The following is a 27,000-nucleotide window of genomic DNA, read 5'->3' as shown; positions in this document are numbered from 1 at the left end:
ATATATTTTTTTTGTTATAAGTTTATTTCTGTAATGTTTCAAACAGTCTTTTTGCTTCTTCTTTTTCAGAAATGAACAAAAAAAGATTATATGCATGATTGACAATATTTTGATTTTATATCATTCATTGCATTTATATAAAAAGTATTGCATCATATTTTACATACTGATCTAGTTAAACTTGATATAAATTCCATCAATAATACATACAGTGTTGTTAGGGAGATATTTATTGAAACAGTGACACTGTCAAAACCTTTTTTGTGGTTAGCCCTTTTGTAACAAAGACAATATGGTTTATTTATCGTGCAGTATTCATGATTCATAACTCCGCTACAGTAGTTAGAATTGGAACAAAAAAAAAGTGTAGATGTATCATAGAGAAGTATACTTACTTTAGAAATTCAAAGACGGGCTGAAACAAAGATCCCCTTCTCCCTGACCTTCAACATTTTGTAGTTCATGCTACTCTATTTTCTGACACATATGATGCTTGCCTTCTTTTATCTATTGCATTTAAACTGCATCGCGATTATTGTTCTGGAAACACATAACATATCGTTTTATTTAACCCTTATTTCCCGTTAAAACCCTATTAAGTTCATTCAGGACCCTCCCCCTTTCAAGCAAGGCGCTGCTCCGCTAGACTCTGCCACCAGGTGCCTCTTCCTCCCGCGTGTCGTCTGGAAGTTTCCTGAGAACAGAGGAGTTTCTTCGCTCTCCGCGAAGAATAGCGGCTTTTTCACCACTCCAAGCTTAAATTAATCAAGGTAAGGTACCAGAGAGCATATGGATGGGCCAGTGGACGGTAAAATGGGTTTAGTACGTGCCAGGAAGGTGAAGAAGGGTGTGGGGTTGTGGTCGATGGCTCGTGTGTTATTGTCACCCACAGACACAGCTGAGGTGATTTGCTTTTATCAATAATGTTCGTCCCGCCGTGGTATGTGTGCTCTTGCGTCAAGCACGTGGTCTTGATGCGGCTTCCAGCTGAGGTGATTCATGTGTTGGAGCAGTATTTCAGTGATGAGTGGTCCGTAATTCCATGGCCACGTTGGTTCTATACACGGCCATTCAGTATTGTGCATAGGTTTTTCCTATATTGCTATAACTCGTAAGTTTTTTTCTGGATATTTTTCATCTTTAATCCTCGTTTGACTGCAGTACTTGAATTGATGTTACACTAATGCGAAATGTAAATTCTTTATCCTTACATGTTTGTGTGTTCATTGCTTCAAAACTAACTTATATAATATAATATGATCCATTCGTCGATAACATATTTTAATACAAAAAATACGAAGAATTATATTTTATGGATCAGGGAACAGGTTCCAGCAAATATTTCTTTGTATTTCCATCTCATGAATATCTGATCTCAAGCTTGTTACTATAATGCAAACATTAGGCTGTAAGCTTTTTTTCTCTGTGAACGTATTTCATCGTTCTGTAATGTTTTCTGTAGGTCATACATCAGTTTGAGAGCTATGGAGTTTACTGCTAATAAATTTAGATTAAATTTTATTTATAAGGCATTTGTTACTTGGGGTGTTTGTTCAAGGCTCCATGTGTGTGTGTGTGTGCGTGTGTGTGCATACATGCATTAAAGCGTACCTATATTTTAGATAATTAAAGGACACTGGTCAATGCAGTTTCACCCAAACATTGAATCTCGTGATATGGCTTATGTTTTTCTGGTAAGAAATGTTGTTAATTCATTGATGGTATATATTGAATTTCCATCACAAATGAATATTTTTTGAGTTAAGACTTTTCAACTCCTTATGCCAACCCCTCATTCCCAGTGATCTTGGGGGAACCTGTGGGGGATTTTGGGTGGGAGAGCATAAATTGAGTAATGTGCATTGCAAAAGAGGTCAGAAGTTGACAAAATCGCATCAAAAATTTCTGAAAATACTTTGATGGTGGCGGCAGCTGTGACTGCAGCAAGCTTTGCCTTGTTATTGTTGAGTAGCATTGCCATTGACTTGGTACCTGGGGATTTGGGTCCATTGCAAAGGCTGTCCCCAACAATACATCTGGATCCTTCCCAAGGCTTATTTATTAACCTAACCCAACATTTTTTTTTTTTTTTTTTTTTTTTTTTTTTTTTTTCTTCACATTATGGCCTATAGCACCTGCAGGCATACTTGAAGAGTATATGTGGGAAGCGCTGTTCAGCTTCCGCCCATTAGTGTCACAGGCAATTTTATTTATAGTGATACCCAAATTAGGACCCATATCACCACCCAAGTGCATCTTTGATGTAACCACCTAGAACCTGGGTATCATGGTGACATATAGGTAACTTTAAACCACTCAACAATTGGTATAGTTTCAAGGAGGTATGTGGTAGGATTCGAACCTATGGGCATACGTCTGCCCGATCCCATGCTCACCACCTTAGCCACTACACCACTGCCTGCCTATTATAACCTTGATTTGATATTCGTCACATCAAACCCAACATTATAGTCTTTTAACTTGGTAGTGCAGCCACTGTCCCCCCCCTCCCCACCTCCAAGTTACTAACCAAACTCTGCAATCTAATGCATATCAAAATATCATTGGTTGAGAGAAACTAAATTGTCCCAAAAAGAGCATTACAAGATCTTTTAGGAGGTAATAATGTTGGGTTTGGTTAGTAATTTTTAGAGGAGTGGCCTAGGGAGGCTGCCCCTGCAGGTAGAAAGTTTTAATGTTTGGGTTTGTTTGGTAACCTTGGAGGAGGGGCATCCAAGGGGCCCAGCTAGGTTATAATGTTAGGCTTGGTTAGTTAGGTTTTGAGGTTTTTCCTAAATGTAGTGAATACAGCCAGAAACATAGTGAATCATTGGCAACACTACTCCACAATAACAAAGCAACATTCGCTGCTGCTGCAGCCACCATCAAAGTGTTTTCATAGATTTTGTATGTGATTTTGTTAATTTCCAACCTCTTTTGCATTACTTATTTTAATGCTCCCCCACCCAAAAACCCTGATTTCCTATAGGTCCCCCCAAGATAATTGGGAACGAGAGGTAGGCATAAGTTGGAGTTGAAAAAATAATCGTAACTCAAAAATTATTAATTTACAACATAGCTAAATGACATATAACATCAATGAATTAACTACATATGTCGCCAGAAAAGCATATACCACATCAGAGATTCCATGGCTGGGTGAAACTGCAAACTTACCCACTTTTCTTTCATTCCAATATTTTTTTTCATGTAGCTATGATACTAACCACATTTACTCATAAGAACATAAGAAAAGAGGGAAGCTGCAAGAGACCGCCAGGCCTATACAAGGCAGTCCCTGTGTGCTTAAGCTACCTAATTCCATCTATCTTCTCCATCCATGAACCTATCTAACCTTCTTTTAAAGCTCCCTATTGACTCAGCCCTGACTACATGCCCACTGAGACTGTTCCACTGATCAACCACTCTGTTTGAAAACCAGTTTCTTCCCATTTCTTTCCTAAATCTGAATTTTTCAAGTTTAAACCCATTATTTCTGGTTTTGTCCCTGCTACTGATCCTAAGAACATTCATGTCCCCTCTGTTAAAACCCTTATACCACTTAGTACTTCGATCATGTCTCCTCTTATCCTACGTCTCTCTAAGGAAAGCAAATTAAGTTTTCTCAGTCTCTTTTCGTAGGGAATATCCCTCATTCCATGTACCTTTTTAGTTATCCTCCTTTGCACTGACTCCGACAGAGCTATGTCCTTCCTGAAATGTGGAGACCAGAATTGTACCGCATAGTCAAGATGTGGTCTGACCAGCGCCAAGTATAATTTTAGTATTACTTCAGGACTCCTGCTTTTAACACTTCTAAAATGAAACCTAATACTCTATTCGCCTTATTTCTAGCCTCAATACATTGCTTCCTTGTACCGAGATCGGAGCTAGCCATGACTCCTAAATCTTTCTTTAACTCTGTTGATATATTTTTCTTATAGCTACGTCTTGTCAATTTCTCATTTGATTAAGGTTAATTTCAGTTTTCTGATTTAATATGATGTCTATTATTTGGTGTAACCACTTAGTTTTACCTCAACAGTTGTATCTGTCTCATGCAGTTCCTCACCTTACTTCCATTGCTCATCAAATATCATTCAGCTGCTCTTCAAATTTCTTGTAACAACCTCTTATCCACATGATGTACCCTTTGGACCTTACAAAATATTGATTATCTGTTATTATGGTTATTTGAGAAGTTTGCTTACTTATTTCAACTATTGAAATACCAGAAGTGACAAAAGTTGTTTTAGTACTTAAACAAATAGCTAGTATAAAATTTGTATTGAGAAAGTTTTCTTTACCAAAATGGTATGTCCTCTGTCATATACTTACTCTTTCCCAGTCATGTAGCCACTATATATTCTTGAGAAGTGTTATTCAAACTCGGGTCCATGTACACCTGGCAGTCCACAGCATAAATAATAAAGAAGGTACATGAAAAGATCAGAGGACCGGGGTTCGATTCCCTGGCCGGGTGGAGATATTTGGGTGTGTCTCCTTTCACGTGTAGCCCCTGTTCACCTAGCAGTGAGTAGGTACAGGATGTAAATCGAGGAGTTGTGACCTTGTTGTCCCGGTGTGTGGTGTGTGCCTGGTCTCAGGCCTATCCGAAGATCGGAAATAATGAGCTCTGAGCTCGTTCCGTAGGATAACGTCTGGCTGTCTCGTCAGAGACTGCAGCAGATCAAACAGTGAAACACACACACACACACACACACACACACACACACACACACACACACACACACACACACACACACACACACACATTAAGGGAAGGTGTAGTGCCCCAAGACTGGAAAAGAGCTAACATTGTCCCAATTTATAAATCAGGTAACAAGAGAGACCCATTGAACTATAGACCAGTGTCACTTACAAGTGTGGTAGCTAAGATGTGTGAGAGGGTGGTGAAGAATAGATGGACAGACTTCTTGGAGAAAAATGACATACTTTGTGAGTGTCAATTTGGTTTTAGAAAAGGGCGTTCATGCACGACAAACCTGATATGTTACTATTCGAGGGTGATAGATGTAATACAGGAAAGAGATGGTTGGGCTGATGGAATATATCTGGATTTAAAAAAGGCCTTTGATAAGGTACCACACCGGAGACTGATCTGGAAACTTGAAATGGTAGGAGGAGTGCATGGCAGTTTACTAAAATGGATGGAAGACTTTTGGTAGGAAGAGAAATGAGAACAATAATTAAGGACAGACCATCAGAATGGGGCTTGGTGGAGAGTGGAGTTCCACAGGGATCAGTGTTGGCACCAGTAATGTTTGCGGTCTACATAAATGACATGGTGGATGGGGTGTCCAGTTATGTGAGCCTATTTGCAGACGATGCAAAATTGTTAAGAAAAGTGAGATGTGACAAAGATTGCGAACTACTCCAGGAAGACTTGGACAGAATATGGAAATGGAGCTGTACATGGCAAATGGAGTTCAACACGACAAAATGCAAGAAATTAGAGTTTGGCAAGAGTGAAAGAAGAATCAGGAGTATGTACAAGATAGGAAATGAAGACATAAAACCAGTCATGAAGAAAAAGACCTTGGGGTGACAATTACCAATGACCTATCGCCAGAGAGACATATAAACAAAATAATTGGAGAAGTATTGAACTTATTGAGGAACATAAGAGTGGCGTTCGTATATTTAGATGAAGAAATGATGAAGAAAATAATTACTGCAATGATAAGACCAAGGCTTGAATATGCAACAATACAGTGGGCTCGAACTTAAAGAAACACATAAGGAAACTAGAGAAAGTACAGAGGGCTGCAACAAAAATGGTGCCTGACTTAAGAGATTTGACTTATGAAGACAGACTGAACAGAATGCAACTTCCGACCCTGGAAAACAGAAGAAAGGGGAGACCTGATAGCAATATACAGAGTGATGATTGGCATGGAAAAATGGATAGGGAAGATCTGTGTATGTGGAATGAAAGAATGTCGAGAGGGCATGGGAAAAACTAAAATGGCCACTTATAGGAGAGATGTGAAAAAATATAGCTTCCCTCATAGAAGGGTGGAAGCATGGAATAGTTTAGACGTGGAAGTGGTCAACGCAAGGAATATTCATGATTTTAAGAAAAAGCTGGACATTAGTAGATATGGAGACGGGACAGTACGAGCATAGCTCCTTTCCCGTATGTTACAATTAGGTAAATACACACACACACACACACACACACACACACACACACACACACACACAGACACTTCAATACCACCCCCTCACTGTCAATAATATTGTATAATAAGGAATATTGTGCGATAATACTGATCGTGTAGGGTCAGTGGTTAGAGCGCTGGCTTCACAAGCCAGAGGACCGGGGTTAGATTCCCCGGCCGGGTGGAGATATTTGGGTGTGTCTCCTATCACATGTAGCCCCTGTTCACCTAGCAGTGAGTAGGTACGGGATGTAAATCGAGGAGTTGTGACCTTGTTGTCCCGGTGTATGGTGTGTGCCTAGTCTCAGGCCTATCCGAAGATCGGAAATAATGAGCTCTGAACTCGTTCCGTAGGGTAACGTCTGGCTGTCTCGTCAGAGACTGCAGCAAATCAAACAGTGAAACACACACACACACACACACACACACACACACACACACACACACACACACACACACACACACAGACAGACAGAACAGAAATTTAGCATGTTCTATGAAGGCAAAGAGAGGGGAGAGGAGGGACAGGTACCGAGGAAGGAAGTGTATGTATTGTATGAGTAGGTGAGCGGTGTCGAATGCTGGGAATCCACTCACTGTTGCTCAATCTTATCTTAAGCTGACCCTACACGATCAGTATTATCGCACAATATTCCTTATTGTACAATATTATTGATAGTGAGGGGGTGGTATTGAAGAGCTGTGTAGAGGAAACATTGCGCAATGAAAATTATTCAATTTATTGTCATTAATATTGATCGTGTAGGGTCAGCTTTAGGCATCAGTGTACTCATCTACTTTTGAAAATAACATACAAGCTTACAGTTAGTCACTATCAGCAGCAATGGATAGAATCTTTTCATACATAGAACAGGAAATTTCTACTGTGTGTGTGTGTGTGTGTGTGTGTTTACCTAGTTGTAGTTTTACAGGGCCTGGGTTTTATGCTCATTTGGCCCCGTCTCCATATCTACACTTATCCAGTTTTTCTTTAAAACTATGCACACTCGTTGCTGACACCACTTCTTCACTTAAACTGTTTCACATCTCAACACATCTTTGTGGGAAACTATATTTTTTAACATCTCTCAGACATCTCCCCTTTCTCAGCTTTTTACTATGCGATCTTGTGCTTCGAATGTCATATTCTTCTCTCAGGATCAGTTTCTCATTATCCACTCAAATCATGAGGACTGCCATGTGTAGGCCTGAGGGCTTCTTGCAGCTTCCCTTATTTATGTTTTTAAAGGAGAGCAGCTTCATTCCAATAAACATATCTTTAGTAGAAAATAACTTTATATATAGAATAATGGATATAGATTTGATATTTCAAGGATTCACTTTCTCTTACATTGCTAACAACGATGTATTTTTTCCAGAACTAAAGATGGTGAAGGAAACGGGTTACTATGACATGCTTGGGGTGAAACCCACTGCATCACAGGATGAACTCAAAAAAGCATACAGGAAATTGGCCCTCAAGTACCATCCTGACAAAAATCCAAATGAAGGAGAAAAGGTACTGTACTTTTTTATTTTCCTTGTGTTTTGATATAGGAATATGTACTTATTTTTTATAAAGTTTATATTGGTAATTTGAATTTGAATTATCATCTATGCCATTTCTTTGAAAGCATGGTGATGTGTTTCGTCTGGTGACACTTATTTTCATATTAAGTAATTTACACTATGAAAATACACTTAGTAAGTTAAGGAGACTGAGTTGAAAATCCAAAAGATATTGAAAAATAAAAAAAATCATATGATATATTTAGGGCTAGTTCTTCACAATGAACACACAATGATTCATCATCCATGTTTAAATAACCTTTAAATACCCATTTAAATGCTGCACACTTGCCCATCTCACCTCACACTCCATATTCAGGTTGTGTTTCTGCTAAATCTCTGCTAATGTGCAATTACAGCCCTTTCAGCATGATTGTTTTCACTGGCAGGATAATTTCTTAGTGTAAAGATTGAAGTTTTTAAGAGCAATGGGAAAATCTTATTCATAGTTGATATTATTTGAGTTTCATTGCAGCAACTTAGCACTGGCAACATGTATTGTCCTGAAACATATAAGAAGTTCCAAGACATTACACTCACTGCCAATCACTGGGCCACATGAATCAATGTCACATGCCCTCATTCAAAAAATTGAGCAGAGTGCTCTATCTAATAGAGTCCAGATGCCAACAGAACAAGTCACAATAACAATTACAACTTAACCAGATACATTATGATACTTGCCACCTAGAAAATCCAGTAGTATATAGCTGTATATGGATGTCCAATTTTCATGATTTTTGTGTCATTAGAAAGGTATTTAGAATATCTACAAAAAATTAATAGAATTTTAAATGAATTTATTTTTTCCTTTGCTTAAAGAAAATTCTGGATGTTGGAGAAAATTTGCGATTTTTTTTCAATGACAAAACTAAAACTAGAATTTGTCATAATTTTCTTAGAAAACTGGCAAAGTGTCTTGCAAAACATTTTCAAGAAAATCCAAAAAAGAATGGTCTAAGCAGTAAGCAAAACTGTAAACCAATTTTTTTGTTTGTTTTCCTTAAGAAGAAAAAAAAATTATTCGAATTTAATGAAACTTATACATATAACTCACCCAAAAGAATGCTTTAGCTCATAAAAATTTGCTGTAGATTGTTTCATAGATAACAGAAAACAAAAAGAACTTGGTTCTTCTTTTAAGGATTTTAATGAGTGGCTTTTATATGGTTGCCCTGCAGTTATTCCTGATTATGAATTGTTGCAATACTGAAAGACTGCATTACTGAAGCAGGCCACTTGATTATATGTATTTTCTAGTTAATAAGACATACTCGAATTTTAACAAACTTGATATAAGAAAAATAAATAATAGAAATGTGCAGCAAACCCTAGAAAACCCTGGTTAAATATCTACTCTCCATTCCGCCCATTTACCAGTACATGTCACAACATAGCTATATTCTTAGTATAAGATTTTCATACCCAGCAATCAGGAATATTTAGTGATACTTTTTGGTAATTTATCATGGTAGGTCTAGTTTTAGTAGTCATGTTCCTAGGGCAATGTTGGTGGGATCCCTCACTCACAGTAAACTCATTATTATTATTATTATTGTCATCACTTTTCTGTTCAGGCTTTCTGCCTTTTTATCATTAATATTATTATTATTATTATTATTATTATTATTATTGCCATCACTTTTCTTTTCAGTCTTTCCGCCTTCTTTTTTTGTCCTCATTAAATACATAAGCTATGGGTGCATGAGATACAAGAGAGTTCTAACCAGGATGATGTCATAACTAGATGAGAAGCATCTAAGAATCATAACTTATAATTATATAATTAAGGGCTTTTTATCATATAGAAGGGGCACTGGCCAAGGGCAACAAAAATAGATGTAAAAAAGGCTCACTAATGTGCCTGTCCCCATACAGTCAGAAGGGCTAATATGAGAGAAGATACGTGTCTTGAAACCTCCCTGTTGAAAGAGTTCCAAGTCATAGAAAGGTGGAAATACAGAAACAGGCAGAGTTCCAGAGTTTTTCTGAGAAAGTGATGAATTATTGAGAATACTGGTAAACTTTTGCCTTAAAGAGGTTGATAGAATAGGCTTCAGAGAAAAGAGGAAGAGAGGTGGCATTCTATTAGCAAGATCAGAAGAGCTGTTGGCTTGAAAATAGTTGTAGAAGATAACAAGGGATGCAACATAGCGGCAATGAGAAAAAGGTTGAAGATAGTCAGTTAGAGGTCATGGAATTGATATTTGAAAATTTGCTATTGACTAAAATAGGCTGGCTTTCATTGCAATTGTCCTGCAGGCATGAGATGAACTAATGAAAAGATAAATTGATAGGAAATGCAAAGTATGTTCAGAGGAAATTTGCATCATGGACTCCCAGATGAGATCGTAGGATGACAGATTTCGGGGTTGCCACTAGCTCAAATCTTTTTCAGAGGAAGCAATGTTGTATAGAAGCCACATAGGAGTATAAAGCTAATTGTTTATTAGCATGTACTAATTTTAATTTATCTATTCTCTTTCAGTTCAAGTTGATCTCACAGGCATACGAAGTCCTTAGCAATGAAGAAAAGCAAAATTTATGATCAGGGAGGAGAACAGGCCCTCAAAGAAGGAGGTAGTGGAGGTGGAAGCTTCTCCTCTCCCATGGACATCTTTGATATGTTCTTCGGTGGAGGAATGAGGCGAGGACGAGAAAAGAGGTAAATGATCAGAACTTGATAGTTTCTAGAGTGAGAATTGAGATCAGAGAAAAGTTTATTTTGCTGCAAGAGTATTGATGAAACTTTCTTTGGTTAAAGGAGACAAACCCCAGTTTGTCTGATCTGCAAAGGACTTAATAGTGTGAGTAAAGTACACTAATCCTCACACTACTAGATTGATTAAGAGATCTTCATACATTTCTTGTCTGAGGGGGTCTTAAAATATGAGTGAAATGATATGTATATCTATATCAGATGTTCCCATGATTGGTGTACTTGCTCAAGAGGAATGTGTTTTCATCATAGATTAGGGTTTTGGAGGCAAACTTCCTTTACTTCAGGGTGATCCAGGCTCCTTGTCAGCTGTTCAAAGATAGTTTCACCAAAACTCCTAATGTAATGATAAAGATAAGTGAGGAAAGCTTGAAGGTTGTCTGTAGTTTGTCTCTTACAGAATCATTATGGATGATCAAAAGTAAGGTTGTGAGCTTACAGATGATTCAGAGTTTGTGTTGAGGATAGACTCACAAGCTGTCTGAATCATAAAAATGAGTAGATGAGGCAATATGTTCAGTCAGCAGCAGGGAGATAAGTGAAGATGGGAGGGAGGGAGGAAACAAGACTGTGGGATGGTCATCATGCAACCACTTTGCTTTTCACAAATCAGGAACACTGTCACCAACAAGTTATTTTCTCATAACTCCCAATTAACAAAAGTTTTTCCCCTGTTTAATGACAAGTGACATGTTCACAGCAAGAATAGTCACTCCTTTTGCCATATTAGCCCTTTTTATTGTGTCTGTTTTTCAGTATGGTTTATAATATACTGAATTGCCAGGCTGGAGACAAGTTCCACTTTCTTGATTTGTTGTTCTTGCTATCCTATTAGGCTTAGCTGAGTGTATGATCTTTTTAGACCCCTGAATGCTCTATTTTTATTAGAAATGATAAGAAATAGTAATGAAATGGCACCAAGTTTCTTGAAGCTTACACGGATGATTCTTAGTATAAGGAAGCTGCCACCATGAGGCCAACTTGAAATGACTGTGTGGCATGGCCAGTAGTGAGGTGATGCCGTCTGAATTGCAGGGCTAGCGTACAAACAAGTTGAACTTTACGTAAATGAATTGGATGAATGGCGAGTTGTATGATTAGCAAAGCAGACAAATGGCGGGGTAATAAAAGTAAAGTCCAGTTTAAAAATAGCCCTCATGTCATATTATGTAAGAAGCAATTTCATGTTCATTGTATGATGTATTTCACAGTTTATGGGTCAATAAGAGAAATCAGTACAGGTACTCACTGATGAACAATGAGATGAATGAAGATATAGTTGTGTACTACAATACTGATGATTTACTGGACAGTGAAGCAGAGCATTTATAGGTCTTCAGTGGGCACATCAACTGTATTAAGATAAAGAGACATGTGGTGAACTGGGAAGTGTGGGCCTGTAGGAAGGCAATATGGTCCTGCTCCTTTGCCTTCAGCAACAGAAGGAAGAGTGGATGTTTAAAGTAGGCAAAAAAGAGAGTAAGGAAACGTTAGTAAAAATCAGTAGGAAAGACAAAATTTATAATTTTTTTATTTCAGAGTGAAGGATGTCATTCACCAAATGAGTGTTTCATTAGAGGAACTTTACAACGGAGCTACTCGAAGATTGGCTCTGCAGAAGCATGTTATCTGCAACAAATGCGAAGGCCAGGGCGGAAAGAAACCCCCGGAGAAGTGCCCTTCATGCAGAGGAACTGGAATGCAGGTGAGGTGGCCCAGCTACTTTGGAATAGTAATTGCATTGAAGATAATGATTTATTGTTGCATTGGAAAAAATTTGTTACATCATACCTTTTTTCTTCAAAATTTTCTTGTCAACAGGTCCGAATTCAGCAGCTAGGGCCAGGCATGGTATCCCAGGTGCAGAGTATGTGCGGAGAATGTCGAGGGCAGGGTGAACGTATCAATCCTAAGGACAGGTGTAAGGCATGTGAGGGCAGAAAGGTAAGACAATCACATATCAAAACCATTTTGCTTTTTTTTTTTTTAAATTGAATACTCAAGAGGACATGAAGAGAAACACTAGAAAATCAGGAGGAATTAGTTGACTAATATAAGGCTTAGATTAGAAGATAGACATAAAGGTTGCAATAGTTGCAATGTATGTTTCGGAGATTGAACCATTGACCTGTAGTATTTGAAGTGAAACAGATGGAGAAGTTTAAAGATCAGAAAGGGAGTGAATGGAAAGAAAGAGAAATTTTCTCTAGATCAGTAATTCTCTAACCATGTTCTACTTGCAAACCCCAGATTTTCAGTAAGACTTTCCTAGGATTCTGTGGTGAAGATTGTATACTCTTTTTGATAAAAGCTTACCTTTTAATTCAACAATAGAACAGGAATAGATGATAAAATCAAATATGAAAGGATTGAATCACTTGCATATTGAGAGTGAGAGAGAGAGGTTTCACCTACATGGGGAAGGGTTATCCTACCAATATTTGAAGAGGGAGTCCTATGAGCAGGGATTTTGCCAAATACCAAGTGTAAGGGGTTCCATGAGTTTGAAATGTTAAAAAAATCACTGTCTTAGATGAAGGATTTTGAGAAGAATATTGGTAACCAATGAATTACAGAATTACTGAATGTGGAATGGCAAGATGCTCAATGGAATGTAGTTTGTGAATTATGCAATAAATAAGGAGTCTGAAAATCTCTCTTTCTCCATATAAGTTTATAGATGTGATAGTTTTCCTATCAAGATGATGTATATGTAACTTTGTTTCAGTTTGTTTCATATACTTTATTTCCTCTTGGTTTCTTAAGCTAGTGGAAATATACACATTATCTTCAATTTTAAATTTAATCACTGTCTTTGTTGTAGGTGGTCAAAGAGAGAAAGATCTTAGAGGTTCACGTGGACAAGGGCATGGAAGATGGACAGAAGATTGTGTTCTCAGGTGAAGGGGACCAAGAACCAGGCCTTGAGCCAGGAGATATTATTATTGTATTAGATGAGAAAGAGCACCCAACTTTCAGGTAAACTATGAGAAAGATACCCAACTTTTAGGTAAACTTCTTAGTCTCTGCAATATATTCAAGCTTCATTTAATATTGTGGTTATTTTGAAGAGGATATTTTACAGCGACAGTGAAAAAATGTTTAATTTTGAGAAGCTGAAATTCCATTGATGCCCTACACCTGAATATATGAAACTATTATTTTCTCATTTAAGCATCATTGTATTGGTAAATCTAGTATGGTGGAAATTCAATTAAAACTATGAATAGATATTAAGCTTTAATAATGAAGAAGACTTACATGTTATGCAATACTTGATAGGATTTAACTACTGACCCACTATTTAATTGGTAATATTTTTGTGTATTTTGCCAGACTTGACTGTAATTTAGCTTCCTGCAGCTTAAATATTTTGATAACAGGTGCAAAATTCTGAAAACTGTTTTGCTCTTTCAACAGACGTGTCGTCAATGATCTCACAATGCAGATGCACATAACTCTTGTGGAAGCACTGTGCGGCTTCCAGAAACCCATTAAAACTTTAGATGATAGGACTATTGTTGTTAGCACCATTCCTGGTAAGTTGTAACATATATATATATATATATATATATATATATATATATATATATATATATATATATATATATATATATATATATATATATATATATATATATATATATATATATATATATATATATATATTTATTATTTTTTTATTTGTTGATTTATTTACTTATTATTTTTATTTTTTATTTTATTTTTATTTTTTTCAAAGAACCATGAGTAATGGAATTCTTATGTTATTAGATCTCTTGTATTTATGAAAAGTAATTGAAATATAACTGATACCAAAGTTTTGCCCACCTTTGTAATTCTTGTATTTGTGAAAAGTAACGGTTTGATACCAAGTTTTGCCCACCTCCAAAGGTGTTAGTCATGTAATGTACAAGTGATGCTTTGCTGGCCTATGGCTTCTATTCTAAAATTAAGGCATTAAGTGCAAACAAGTTAGGTATAGTACATGATATATTACTAATACAAGATTCTTTCATGTGTATTTACCTAGTTGTACAGGGTTTGAGCAGGGCTCATAGTGTCCCGTCTCCATTTATCCAATTTTTCCTTAAAGTAATGCACATTATGTGCTGTAACAACTTCATTACTCAATGCATTCCACTTCTCCACCATTCTGTGTGGAAAACTATTTTCCAATATCCTTCACACACTGCCTCTTTCTGATCTAATTTACATGACCTCTTGGAAGGACATCATCATCTGTCACCAGCACCAGGTCTTCCTTGTCCATCTTTTCAATACCATTGACTATCTTGTACATAGTTATTAGGTCTCCTCGTTAGTACATAGTTATTAGGTCTCCTCGTTATCTTCTTTCTTGTAAAGTTTGTGTGTGTGTGTGTGTGTGCGTGCGTGTAATTTCTATAAATTTTAAAAAATTGACTGATCTGAAGATTAACCATTTTTGCCTGAGCACAGTAGCATTATTGTGTTTGATTAAAATGCATTTTGTGGTGAATTTACCATATAGTGTATGCAAAAGAAGATAGATTGTCTCCCATTTGTCTTTCTCCCTTAGACAAAAATCATGATTTAAATTAATTAAACTTGGACCTTTTTGATGTTTTTAGGCTTGGTATATCTCACTCAAGTTTCCACATCTCAACTTGTTGTTGATATTTTGGATCAGACATGGAACAGATGATGTGTTGTGTATGAGTGGCGAGTTGGCTTTTCATGGTACTTTACAGGTTTTTGAGTGGATAAAGGACTGTTGTGTTCCCAGACCAATCTAGCATGTTCATATTTCAATCATTCAGCCACTTTTTAACTGATGTTGCTGTATGGCAAGGAGCATCATCTTGAATGAAAATCCCACAGCCATGCAACTTATAACAGATAGCATATGGTCTATCAGCACTTGAATATACCTTTCTTGTTTCATTGTACGACTGTTTAGCAGGAAATACTAGCTCTTCCATCCTCCTACATAAATGAATGATCTCACAAACCATCACTCCATCTGAGTGTTTGGTAGATTTTCCACATACAGCACTGAATAGCAGTCAGATTGTTTTGTTATTCTAGTCTTTTCAGGATATTTTCTTGGACATGAAAATTTGCTTTTTCATTGGAAAGAATCTTTTGTCCACTGATTCTATTGTCTTGCAAACTTGAGCCATTTCTTGACCATCTGCTTTGTGAGGAGTGGTAGGCAGGCAGGTTTGCAAGTGAGCAGGTTCAGGTCCTTCAAAATTCTGTGTTGGATTCTCCAACAATGCTAGATTCCTTGAGTTTATTGACAATAACTTGTGGAACTTTTAACACTTCCTGCTGTAAGAGAATGTCTGTTTTCTTTGGAATCATCTTTGGCATTCAAGATATTTTCATTTGTGGTATCATGCTCAGTAGCAGCCCCATAGTAGCTCTTAGAAACCACCTGATGGTCAGCCTTCCTTGCCAAAATCCTCCTCAATATTTCTTTCATGATGATTCTGCTTTCTATGCCAGAATTCTAGCTTTTTCCATATGAGACAGATTAATGGGACCGATTTTCATTTCTGATGATACAAAACACAGCTGAGAAAGTGTTGCAGATGTGAAAAGGCAGTTAAGCTATGCCAACAAAAATTAGTACTCTAACCTCTGTGAGAGCTCTTGAGAACTCTGATACATGCATTTATTGCTAAATGTATGTGAGGATGGATGATGTGCTTAGAGTCCTACGATACTGGCAAGGGTGTAATCAACAGAGAAATGTACACAAATCCTACAACTCCAACGCCTTAATCATCGGTTATTATGCAAGTGCTCAAACTCTTTTCTCTCCAGATGCTAGCATAAAATTACCAAATTAATTTATTTTGCTACAGGTGAAGTGATCAAGAATGCTGAAATCAAGGCTGTGTTAGGTGAGGGCATGCCTCAATACAAGAATCCATTTGAAAAGGGACGTTTGCTCCTCCAGTTCCTCGTAGACTTCCCATCACAAATTCCTCTAGATCGAATCCGAAAGCTAGAGAAGATTCTCCCAACCAGGTATGAAAATCTCATTTAGATAAATATTAACCATTTTCTTACAGTAATAATCTGACAAAGAAAGGAGAGTCAGATCCTGTGATTAGAAAATATACATTACACATTGTGGAGAGAGAGAGAGAGAGGGGGAGGGAGGGAGGGGAAGAGGGGAATGAGAACCTGTGCTTTGTTAACATACTGAGAAAGTGAGTGTGTGTGTGTGTGTGTGAGAGAGAGAGAGTGAGAGTATGTGAGAGAGTGAGTGTGTGAGAGTGAGAGTGAGTGAGAGAGAATCAGAACCAGAACCACTCTAGGCACATGCAACACTGATACAGTAACCACCAAATGCACATGAGAGAAGCAAGAGAGAGAGAGAGATAGATTGTAGTTTTAAATCAATTAACTTAAAAGAAAGCATGGATGAGTGGGAGAGTTTGCTATGTGCATGTCGAGTTTAACTGTTATATTTCACATACAACCTTTTTTTAATTGGATATGTGACATGAATGACACCACATATCTAAGTATAGTATATAGGACACTATAGGCTGTGCAGCACTGATACTCCACTGTTCTTGACATGTGAATTCCCCAGGTAAGGTCCCTTCACATGAAGCAGCAACAGTGTGGAGGGGGGTGGGGTATAGCCAATGTCCAAAGTAAGGTGCTTATCCCAAATATGCACCTTTATGGGTGACAAAGATGCACATTGTGAGTTGAAGAATGAATGGGAAGAATGATATGCAGTCAGACAGCCCCAGAAATTGGGCTAGCAATATCTAGAGATTGGGTTACCATATTACAACTTATTCATACTGTATTTATGCCAGTTTGTCACAAAATAACTCTTTATGACCCTGTACTAGACACTAGGCATTATTCATAGAAGAAATTAAAAAACTTAAGTTGGGCGTAGGAGGCTACAGAATGACGTGAGAAGTTTGTTTACAACACATTTCCTCTGTGGGGGTAACTGTGTGTGGAGTTTATTTCCTTTTGTGCCTTTTTAGTAACTTAATAACCTTAATTTCTAAAGTGATCTTTTTGGTTCTTGGAATTTCTTGGTGGAGCCATGATGATTTCTGGCTTCTGGCTTGTGAAAATCACAATGCAGGAGTGAGGCAGAGGGGACAGGGAGGTAGCATTGGGTATGTTGGGTGGGGGAAGGTATTTACCAACTAGAGTCTGGTGACGAACTAACTTATGAGTCGTAGTCCAGTGGATCTGTGATACTAATGTGTAGAGTCAGACACGCACTATTAGATGCAATTAGGCACATATTGAGGGTAAACAACAAACAATTTTGCCTTATCAATCAAATTTGTATATCAGTAATTCCATTTCACTTATTAAGAATAACTTAATTTAATATTTTAGGAATGAAGATGCATATTGCAAACATACATTGTGGCTAAATACTATACCAAGTTAGTCTGGTTTAGCTTTAGTTAGCGTTGAGTTACAAGGAGCGAGTTTCCTTGTGGCTCATCTCACAAATTTCTCTTCTCTCTTCTCCACTTCTCTTCTATGCCTTTCCTTTCTCACTTTGCTGTTAAAATATATGGATCTTCCAGAGACGACATTACAGATGGAAGATCAGAGGCATGCATTTTCCATGTTTGGAGATATAGTGTGGATGCACTCATTTTCCATTCAGTCCTCTTCAAAATTTCTGATGCTGAACTTCTTCCTCAGACCTGAGGTAATAGTCCCAGATGATGGCGAGGAAGTGAACCTTGTGGAGTTGGACCACAATCAGCGAGGAAGGCGTCACAACCACATCTATGATGATGATGATGATGACCATCATGGAGGACGGCAACATGTCCAGTGCCAGACAAGCTAGGCTCCCACAGCTTTATTGTGTAGGTGTCGGTAACTTAAATATTTGCAGCACCTTTCTTGCATCCCTGTGAGCAGGTATATGTAGTGACTTGTGGCTGAAAGACTGGAGTGTGATCAGCACACAGCATGAAAGGTAACCAGGATATTTGATATTTCTATGTTTGAGGTTTTGTGTTCATGTTGTCTGCTTCTAATTATGTTCCAATCACTTCACATTTCACTTTAGTACATGTCAGGAAGGGTGTCTGTTGTAGAAGGGAGGATATGTGGATGAGGCTTCAGTATTTAAAAAATTATAACCCCTTTTCTCTCATAGGGAGATGCAATCTCCTGTAGAGAGCATACCCCAAAGCTGGTGGTTTTATTGCTTCCTACTAGATGTTGTAGAGGACACCACATTATTATATATTTTTTTTTATTTTTTGTTTCCTTTGTTTTACAATCTTGATGATTTGGAAAATGGCCTCTCTAGTTTCTTGTTTTCCATGGTTATTTGTTCCATAATGAAACAGTCCTCAGATAGCTCTGAAGGACATTTTCTTCAGAATCAATGACATAGTGCAGATTTTATATTAAACTGATTTTGAATCATGAAATTTTTTTTTTTTTTTTTTTTTTCCAAATCCTAATTTACTAGGCATCGTTTTAGCCATATGATCACTGACACAAGTCTTGCTATTTAGTAATTGTATGTTTTCAACACATATATATTCCATTTGTACTGCAGAGGATAGCCAAGTATTCTCAATGAGTAGTCTCATTTCATTAACTGTTAATGTTCTATTTTTCCTGTTCTCCCTCCACTGTGTCCACTTGTCATCTTGTGTGTGCACTTGCAGTCTACTGTACACAAGACATGTGAGACTCTGCATGGTAAAACTGGTACCAGTTTTCATTTTCCTGAGTTTTCAACCTAAACAAGATCTAAAAGAAGTCAATAACCAAACCTAATATTCATCAATTAAAACAATGTCCATGATCCAAAAACTTGATATGTAAGTACATGAAGAAACAAAAGAATATTTGTATACATGTATTCAACCGTCTCTTTTACCAGTAATCTAAATACTACACATCAATTATTTGCTTTATCTCTACTGACACTGGTTGTACCTTCATCTACTCCACTATCTACTAATTTACAGATTGTGTCAGCAAAGTAGATAGAAGTTGTACACACTTTTTTGAGAAATTAAGAAAGGAAATGATGGCTCTCTAAGGAGGTTAACATTCCAGTGAAGTATTGTACAATTTAATCTTTGAATAAAAAAAATGTAAGCCATCCATAAATTACAAAATGCACATGTTTTGATATTCTTTAATTTTGGTAATGTAAAAAAAACACTGGATCTGCAGTTTCATCATGCAAAGCCTCATTTGTAGACTAATTGTATATAACTCTGACCCAGACTTCCTGAGGGGTTAGTCATAGCTGTATGAAGGACTTGAGATAAAAGGCTTAAGCAAAAGTATTGTTGAACAGTGGAGAGGTTAGGGAAAAGATTTATTACCCTTGAAGAGGTGAAATTAAAAGGTGGCTACTTTTTTTCTCTGCTGAGGAGTGATTCTCCTTCCCCTGATAAAACAATGTTGTGTATGCACAATCTTCCACCCCATAGTTATCTTTCATTTTTACACATGGATTGATCTTTTAATACATTAAGTTCATGAATGTGACACTAATTTGAAGGAAGCTAGAGTTGATAAAGCTGGAAGCTCATTTAATCTGAAGTTGGATGCCCTCTATGTAAGATTTTTAACAGTGAATAGTTAATGAAAACAAGTAGCCTGTTTTTCACAGGTACCAGAAAATGTATGGCAAAGATGGGATTAGGAGTAATACTGACACTCATCCCATAAATGTTAGCTGGCATTTTTGTGCCGTTTTGGAGACCTACTATTTGAACATAAAGGCAATTTGTTAAAATTTTTCATTACATTTAATCAACCTACAGTATATAATGAGATCATTCAGTACCTCAAGAATATTGTGTCAAGGCTTATTATTATATTGAGGGTTTATTGTATTTCATCGCATGGATTTGATTTCACAAAACTTCAAATTATGTAAATGGTGGGGTATTGACTCATTCCAGTTACCATTATCAGGTTACTAAGTATGATGTGGATGAGTTATTGCATAATTTGGAACAAATAAATGAAATACATGTATAAAAAAAAATCAATAAATTGTATGAAGACGTTGCCAGCTTTGGTTAGAGGTCCATTGAATATATGTAAAAAAGGGGGTGCTTTTACAACAGTGCAATGATTATTACATAATTCCTGTTCCCAACATCTCTACAATAATCTTATATATTTTGTTTTTAACCTTTCTATTATACTGGGGACCTGTAATACTTGTTTGGTTGATATAAATCCTTCAAAAGATGTGTTTATTTTATGTATTATATGGCATACTAAATGAATAAGAAGTGCAGATTCATTAAATTGCTATTTGGTAGATGTAGATGATATGGTATGTGGAAACACTTGGCTACCATCATCTATCTTCTATCTTAAGGCACCTTGAATTTCCATAACTTGAAAAGCATATATTATTATTTTTTTATTTATTTATTTTTAGAAGAAATGCATCAATAACTTGTGATTGTACTTTGTTTCTTTTTATTTATGGATTCAGTTCTAGAATTGACAACAACTAGAATGTTTAATTTGTGAATCACTTTCAAATTTACAAATATACTTGGCCATTACTTCCACTTGTAATATCAACAGAAACTGTGTTACACCCTGTAGGAGTAAATTAAATGAAAAGTCGCAGAACTCTTCTCAACAGAAGTTTGATATTTTATACAGATTTGTTGTAATTGTTGGAAATAGGATATTGAAGATTTAATAGAAAAAGGCAAAATTAAACTTAAGCTGTATAAATTTAGATGCAGTAGAACAAACTTTTCTACTATTCGATGCATTTCTTTGATAGAATCAAATTAAATTTGAGGTTAACTGAATTGTTAGATACCACTCGGTCTACATTTATAGACTATAATTACGGTAGTTGTGTTGGTATGCATTCACAGGATCAAAAATTGTCCATTAAACACCCAATGCTACTATATCACTAGGTGAAATAAGTACCAGATGAAGCTTTAAACTAGTTTCTACTAAGATTGGCAAGTAGACTGACAGACAATGTTTCAAACAGGTATCTACAAGAAACACCAGGCTACAAGTCAGTGTTAGTGTGGGCTATAGAGACAGGTGGTTGTTGTCAATGTCTAGTGCTGTACATAACAAACATGAAGGACAATAAGAAAAAGATTTCACTCTGAAACATAATTGCTGAAAAACAAAAATGCAGCATGGTGATTACTGCACTGTGTAAGGACAAGGTAGTAAGAAGGGAATGGTGCAAGGACTGGTTGTAAAGATAAAGTGAAAGAGGAAGCCATTCAACCATTTTATAAAAACTACAGCTTGGTTATGAATCTGACTTTAGAAACTACATGTAGAGGGACCCAAACATCTTTTATGATTTACTGGAGAAGGTAAAACCTTTTATAACTAAGGCGGCCATCTGCATGAGGGAGAGCACTGTCCGAGATTCCAAAACTACAAACGTGGGCAGTCTCCATTATTCCTCTTCATATTGCTATCTGGTTAAAGTGCTGTTTGGTGGACTGTTCGACCATGTGGACACAACCTTAGCCTTCTTCCAAAAGCTAGAGCCTTGAAAAATATATAATGCAGAGTATATGATTTTGACAACCCTCTGTACTTATGCCACAAGATGTTTCCTTATTTGCAATCCTGATAGCAACAAGTCTTGAATGGATGATGCATCTTTGAAATTATCAGCTTGGCAAGATCATGACTGCAAATGAGGAACTAAGAAATAGAATTGTTCTTAAAGACAAAGTGAGTGTTAGGAAGAGATGGTTTGCACTTAGGGAAAAATACAGGCTATATTAGGTATAAATAGTGAAAAAGTACAAATGATAAGAGCTTCTGCGTGTCAATCAAGAATCATACAGTATGAAAAACTGTCATTACTTAAACAAGACCTGACATATAAGTAAATATGAACCCTTTTAAAGAGAAATAGAGATAGTGTTGGAATGTTTGAGGCTTAATACATAACAACATGGCAAGATACAAATCACCTTACTGGAATTAAAGACTGTTTTTCATAGAACAATGCTGCCACCCAAAAGCAGGTGGTTCATAAGAAACAGTGTATGAATCTACATAGTACAATAAAAATAAAAGTGAAAACCATGGGTTAAAAGCTAGCAAATTGCCAATATACTTGTAGTTTTATAGATATAAAAATTATGAATTTGGCATTTTGTGGATTCCAAAACTGCCAGTAACCACATCATATTGGGCATTATCAGTTATTAAATAGTTTTGTTGGAGCCATCCTCTATAGTATTATACAATTAAGGTGGTTTAGGTACTCACATTTTTCTTGTCAGTAAGCTATGCATCATTTATATTTTTCAACAACAGTTAAGCTGTTTTGCAAATTTGCTTTTATGCTGCATTTTTTTTTGTATCTTTATGAGAGATGCCTCAGAAGAAAGTAAGGGAGAGGGCCTTTTTAATGACTAAGCTTGCTAGCCAACCATATGACATGGTAATTTGAGTGACAAATAATACCCTCTTTCTTTTGTACAACTCTACTTATTTTATCCAGAATAACGACGTGTCTGAAGGTAAACTGAACAGAAAAAACTGAAAGTGGAAAAGTAATCAAGGACACGGTCGTGAATGTAGTATTCCAAGATGAACTCCATGTAATTGATGTACAGTATCTTGAAGTTAAATATCTGTTTCAGGGTATCAAGAGTGGGATGTAGCATAACAGGAGTGTAATATATTTATCTTGGTTTTTGTATTTTTTTTTTTTTTTTTTTTAGATTACAGATTATCTCAGCTATTGCTGTAAGACATGTATCACATATAAATAATGAAATGTTCATAATACTTGTCTCTTTCCTTGAGAAAGTTTCCTTTTGAATTTATAATTCTATTAATTTTAACAATTTGCATGATCATATTGCTGGAAGCAAGTCTAATCTAATCTACTTTGAGACCTGAACATGAACCACAATGAGGTGAGTTGATTTACTCTCAGACAAGACCATTTTTTTTCCTTTTCTACCTATTGTAGTGAGCCAAAGGCCCATGAATTTTTCTTATATTTGGTGACCAAATTAAACCAGTAAATAACTATGCCAATAAAATACATATGAACCGTTGGATGTAAGCTATGAACCAGTATGCAGTGGTTCAGTCATTGTGAATATATTATGGTACTACAGTTGATATTTTTTAGGGCCTAGATGCTAGTTATTGCTTACAGGTAAAACTTTATTTATTATTTATTTTTTTCAGGAAATAATGATGTATATAATAGTGCATCCCTGTATGAGTTTGGTGTACTTATTGGCAGAGGTTTTATGTAGTACAGTACCAATGCATTCTGATACATTGTGTACTGGACATTACCATCCAAAGTGTACTCATTGACTTCAGAGGATTGTAAAATCCTTCTAAAGTACTTTAGGTCCTCCTTTGTTATCCAGTAAATTCAGTTACGGTGTTTGGTAATTACTACCCTCAATTCTATTTACGGTAAGAAAAATTAACAGATACGGTATCCGCCCGTGTTTCGTTTACACCGTACTGTAGCACCACCACGCCACCACATCAATCAGTCTCTTCCCACGTTTCCCACTGAACACAAGTGAAATCCTTACGGCATGTTTTTTGTTGATATTATTATCACGACGCACAGTGACGCACCCATAATGGCCCCCAAAACATTCTGCAGACACTGCTGGAGTTGAAAAGGCAAAGCGAAAGAGGAGTAGTCTGACATTGGAGGTAAAATTAGATATTTTGAAGAGGAAAGAGCAGGGAGAAGGTACATCTACCTTAAGTCGAAACTTGGGCCTAGCCCAGCCGACAGTCTGGATGGTGTTAAGAATTGTGAGGCTATATAAAAAAGCTGGGGAGAATGTAATGGATCTACAGAGCAGAGCCTCATCTGCCCACTAAGCGGAAGATGAGTAAAGGCTGAAATCCCTACTGTCCCTTAGCCTCGGAATCATCATCTGATAAAATACGTGGTGAGTGAAAGGTAAATAAAAACATCATCTGTATACTTCTTTTGTGCAGTACTTAACATTATTTTATATGACTATTTTCATGTATTATCATGCAGGGGTGACTTTCAACGTGCTGAAACACATCCCCTATTATTACATGTTATAATGGGTTTGGTATACAGTAATTTCAATTTGCGGTAAGGTTTTCAGGAACACATATGTACCATATAATGAGGACTTACTGTAGTTCCAAAATTTATTTGGGAAATTAGTATACCTACATTTTTTTTTTTTTTTTTTATGCAAGTGGGAAACTAGCTATGAGCAACAAAAGATTAAAACAAAAACAAACAAAAAAGGCCCACTTGAACTGCAAGTTCCCTAAAAGACTGGAAAAGAATTAACCAAAAGACAGGAACAAATGTCTTGACTCCCTCTTAAAAGAAGTAAAGTTGTAGGAAGGTGGAAATACAGAAGCAGGTAGGGAGTTTCATAGTTTACCAGAGAAAGATATGAATGATGATTGAGATTACTGATCAACTCTTGTATTACAGAGTTGGACAGAATAGGGATGAGAGGAAGAAGAAAGCTTTGTGCAGTGAGGCTGCAGGAGGAGGGGAGGTATGCAGTTAGCATGAAAATAACAATAAAAGAAAGAGATGCAACATTTCAGTGGTGAGAAAGAGGCTGAAGACAGTCATTGAGAGGAGGGGAGTTGATGAGAAGAATAGCTTTTGATTCCATCCTATCTAATAAAGCTGTTATTGAGAGGAGGGGAGTTGATGAGAAGAATAGCTTTTGATTCCACCCTCTCTAATAAAGCTGTTAGTGAAACCCCCCCTATGCAGAGAGTATTCTATTCAAGGATGGATAAGACCCATGAACAGAGTTAGCAGTTGGAGGGACGAGAAAAACTGATGTAGATGCCTCAGGACACCAAACTTCATAGAAGCTAATTTAGCAAGAGATGTGAAGTTACCTATGTCCATTTTTTTTTTTTTTATGCAAGGAAAATAGACAAAGGCAACAAAAGAAGAAGAAAAAAAAAAAAAAAAAGCTCACTTGAACTGCAAAGTTCCCTAAAAGATTGGTAAAGAATTAGCCAAAAGACAAGGATAAATGTCTTGAAACCTCCCTCTTCAAAAAAGTCAAGTTGTAGGAAGATGGAAATACAGAAGCAGTCAGGGAGTTCCAGAGTTTACCAGAGAAAGGTATGAATGATTGAGAATACTGGTTAACTCTTGCATCAGAGAGTTGGACATAATAGGGATGAGAGGTGGAAAAGAGCCTTGTGCAGTGAGGCTGCAGGAGGAGGGAAGGCATGCAGTTAGCAAGATCAGTAGAGCAGTTAGCAAGAAAATAGCGATAAAAGATAGAAAGAGATGCAGTATTTCGGCGGTGAGAAAGAGGCTGAAGACAGTCAATCAAAGGAGGGTAGTAATGAGATAAAACTTTTGATTCCACCCTATCTAATAAAACTCTTAGTGGAACCCGCCCCCCCCAAACATGCAGCAGGTACTACTCTATACAAAGATGGATACAGCCCTTGAACAGAGTTAGCAGTTGGAGGGGCAAGAAAAACTGACATAGATGCCTCAGAATGCCTAACTTCATAGAAGTTGTTTTAGCAAGAGATGAGATGTAAAGTTACCAATTAAGTTCGAGTAAAGGACAGACTGAGGATATTCAGTGCACAAGAGGGAGACAGTTGAGCATCATTGAAGAAAAGGGGATAGTAATCTGAAAGGTTGTGTTGAGTTGATGGATGGAGAAATTGAGTTTTTGAGGCATTGAACACTATTAAGTTTTCTCTGCCCCAATCAGAAATCTTAAAAAGATCAGAAGTCAGGCATTCTGTGGCGTCTCTGCCGATCTGTTAATTTCCTGAAGGGTTGGCCGTTCTCTGAAAGGATATGGAAAGGTAGGGTGGTATCATCAGCATAGGAGTGGATAGGGCAAGAAGTTTGGTTAACAAGATCATTAATGAATAATAGAAAGAGAGTGGGTGACAGGACAGAACCCTAAGGAACACCACTGTTAGATTTAGAACAGTGGCCATCTACCATAGTTGCAATAGAATGGTTGGAAAGGAAACTTAAGATTGCAAGTTGCAGAGAGAAGGATAGAAACCATAGGAGGGCAGTTTTGAAATTAAAGCTTTGTGTCAGACTCTATTAAAAGCTTCTGATATGTCTAACACGACAGCAAAAGTTTCAGCGAAATCTCTACATGAGGATGACTGCAAAAGTTTCAGCGAAATCTCTACATGAGGATGACTAACACTCATTAAGGAACACCAGAAGATCACCAGTAGAGTGACCTTGATAGAAGCAATACTGGCAATCAGATACAAGATTGTGAAGTGAGAGATGTTTAAGAATCTTCCTATTGAGGATAGATTCAAAAACTTAAGACAAGCAAGAGATTAAAGCTTTAGGACAGTAGTTTGAGGGATTAGAACAGTCATCCTTTTTAGGAACAGGCTGAATGTAGACAAATTTCCAGCGAGAAGGAAAGATAGAAGTCTATAGACATAGTTGAGAGAATTTGGCCAAGCAAGGTGCAAGCACAGAAGCACAGTTTTTGAGAACAGGAGGGACCC

The 27,000-nt window shown here is 36.9% G+C and overlaps 1 protein-coding gene across 1 annotated transcript; it reads left to right on the top strand.

Moving 5' to 3' along the window:
* Positions 1–627: 627 nt before the first annotated feature.
* LOC123504417 (dnaJ homolog subfamily A member 1-like) lies at positions 628–20,709 on the top strand. Its single transcript, XM_045254928.1, is given in 10 exon segments — positions 628–770; positions 7,565–7,704; positions 10,243–10,289; positions 10,291–10,419; positions 12,013–12,178; positions 12,295–12,417; positions 13,298–13,452; positions 13,894–14,012; positions 16,329–16,494; positions 18,169–20,709. Coding segments are annotated over 9 exon segments (1,188 nt in total). The 5' UTR covers positions 628–770; positions 7,565–7,572; the 3' UTR covers positions 18,320–20,709.
* Positions 20,710–27,000: the final 6,291 nt, after the last annotated feature.

The sequence above is a fragment of the Portunus trituberculatus genome, chromosome 16, assembly GCF_017591435.1.
Source record: "Portunus trituberculatus isolate SZX2019 chromosome 16, ASM1759143v1, whole genome shotgun sequence".
Taxonomy (NCBI): Eukaryota; Metazoa; Arthropoda; class Malacostraca; order Decapoda; family Portunidae; genus Portunus; species Portunus trituberculatus.
Note: the sequence above shows the minus strand (reverse complement) of the source record. Positions and strands in the feature narration are given on the sequence as shown.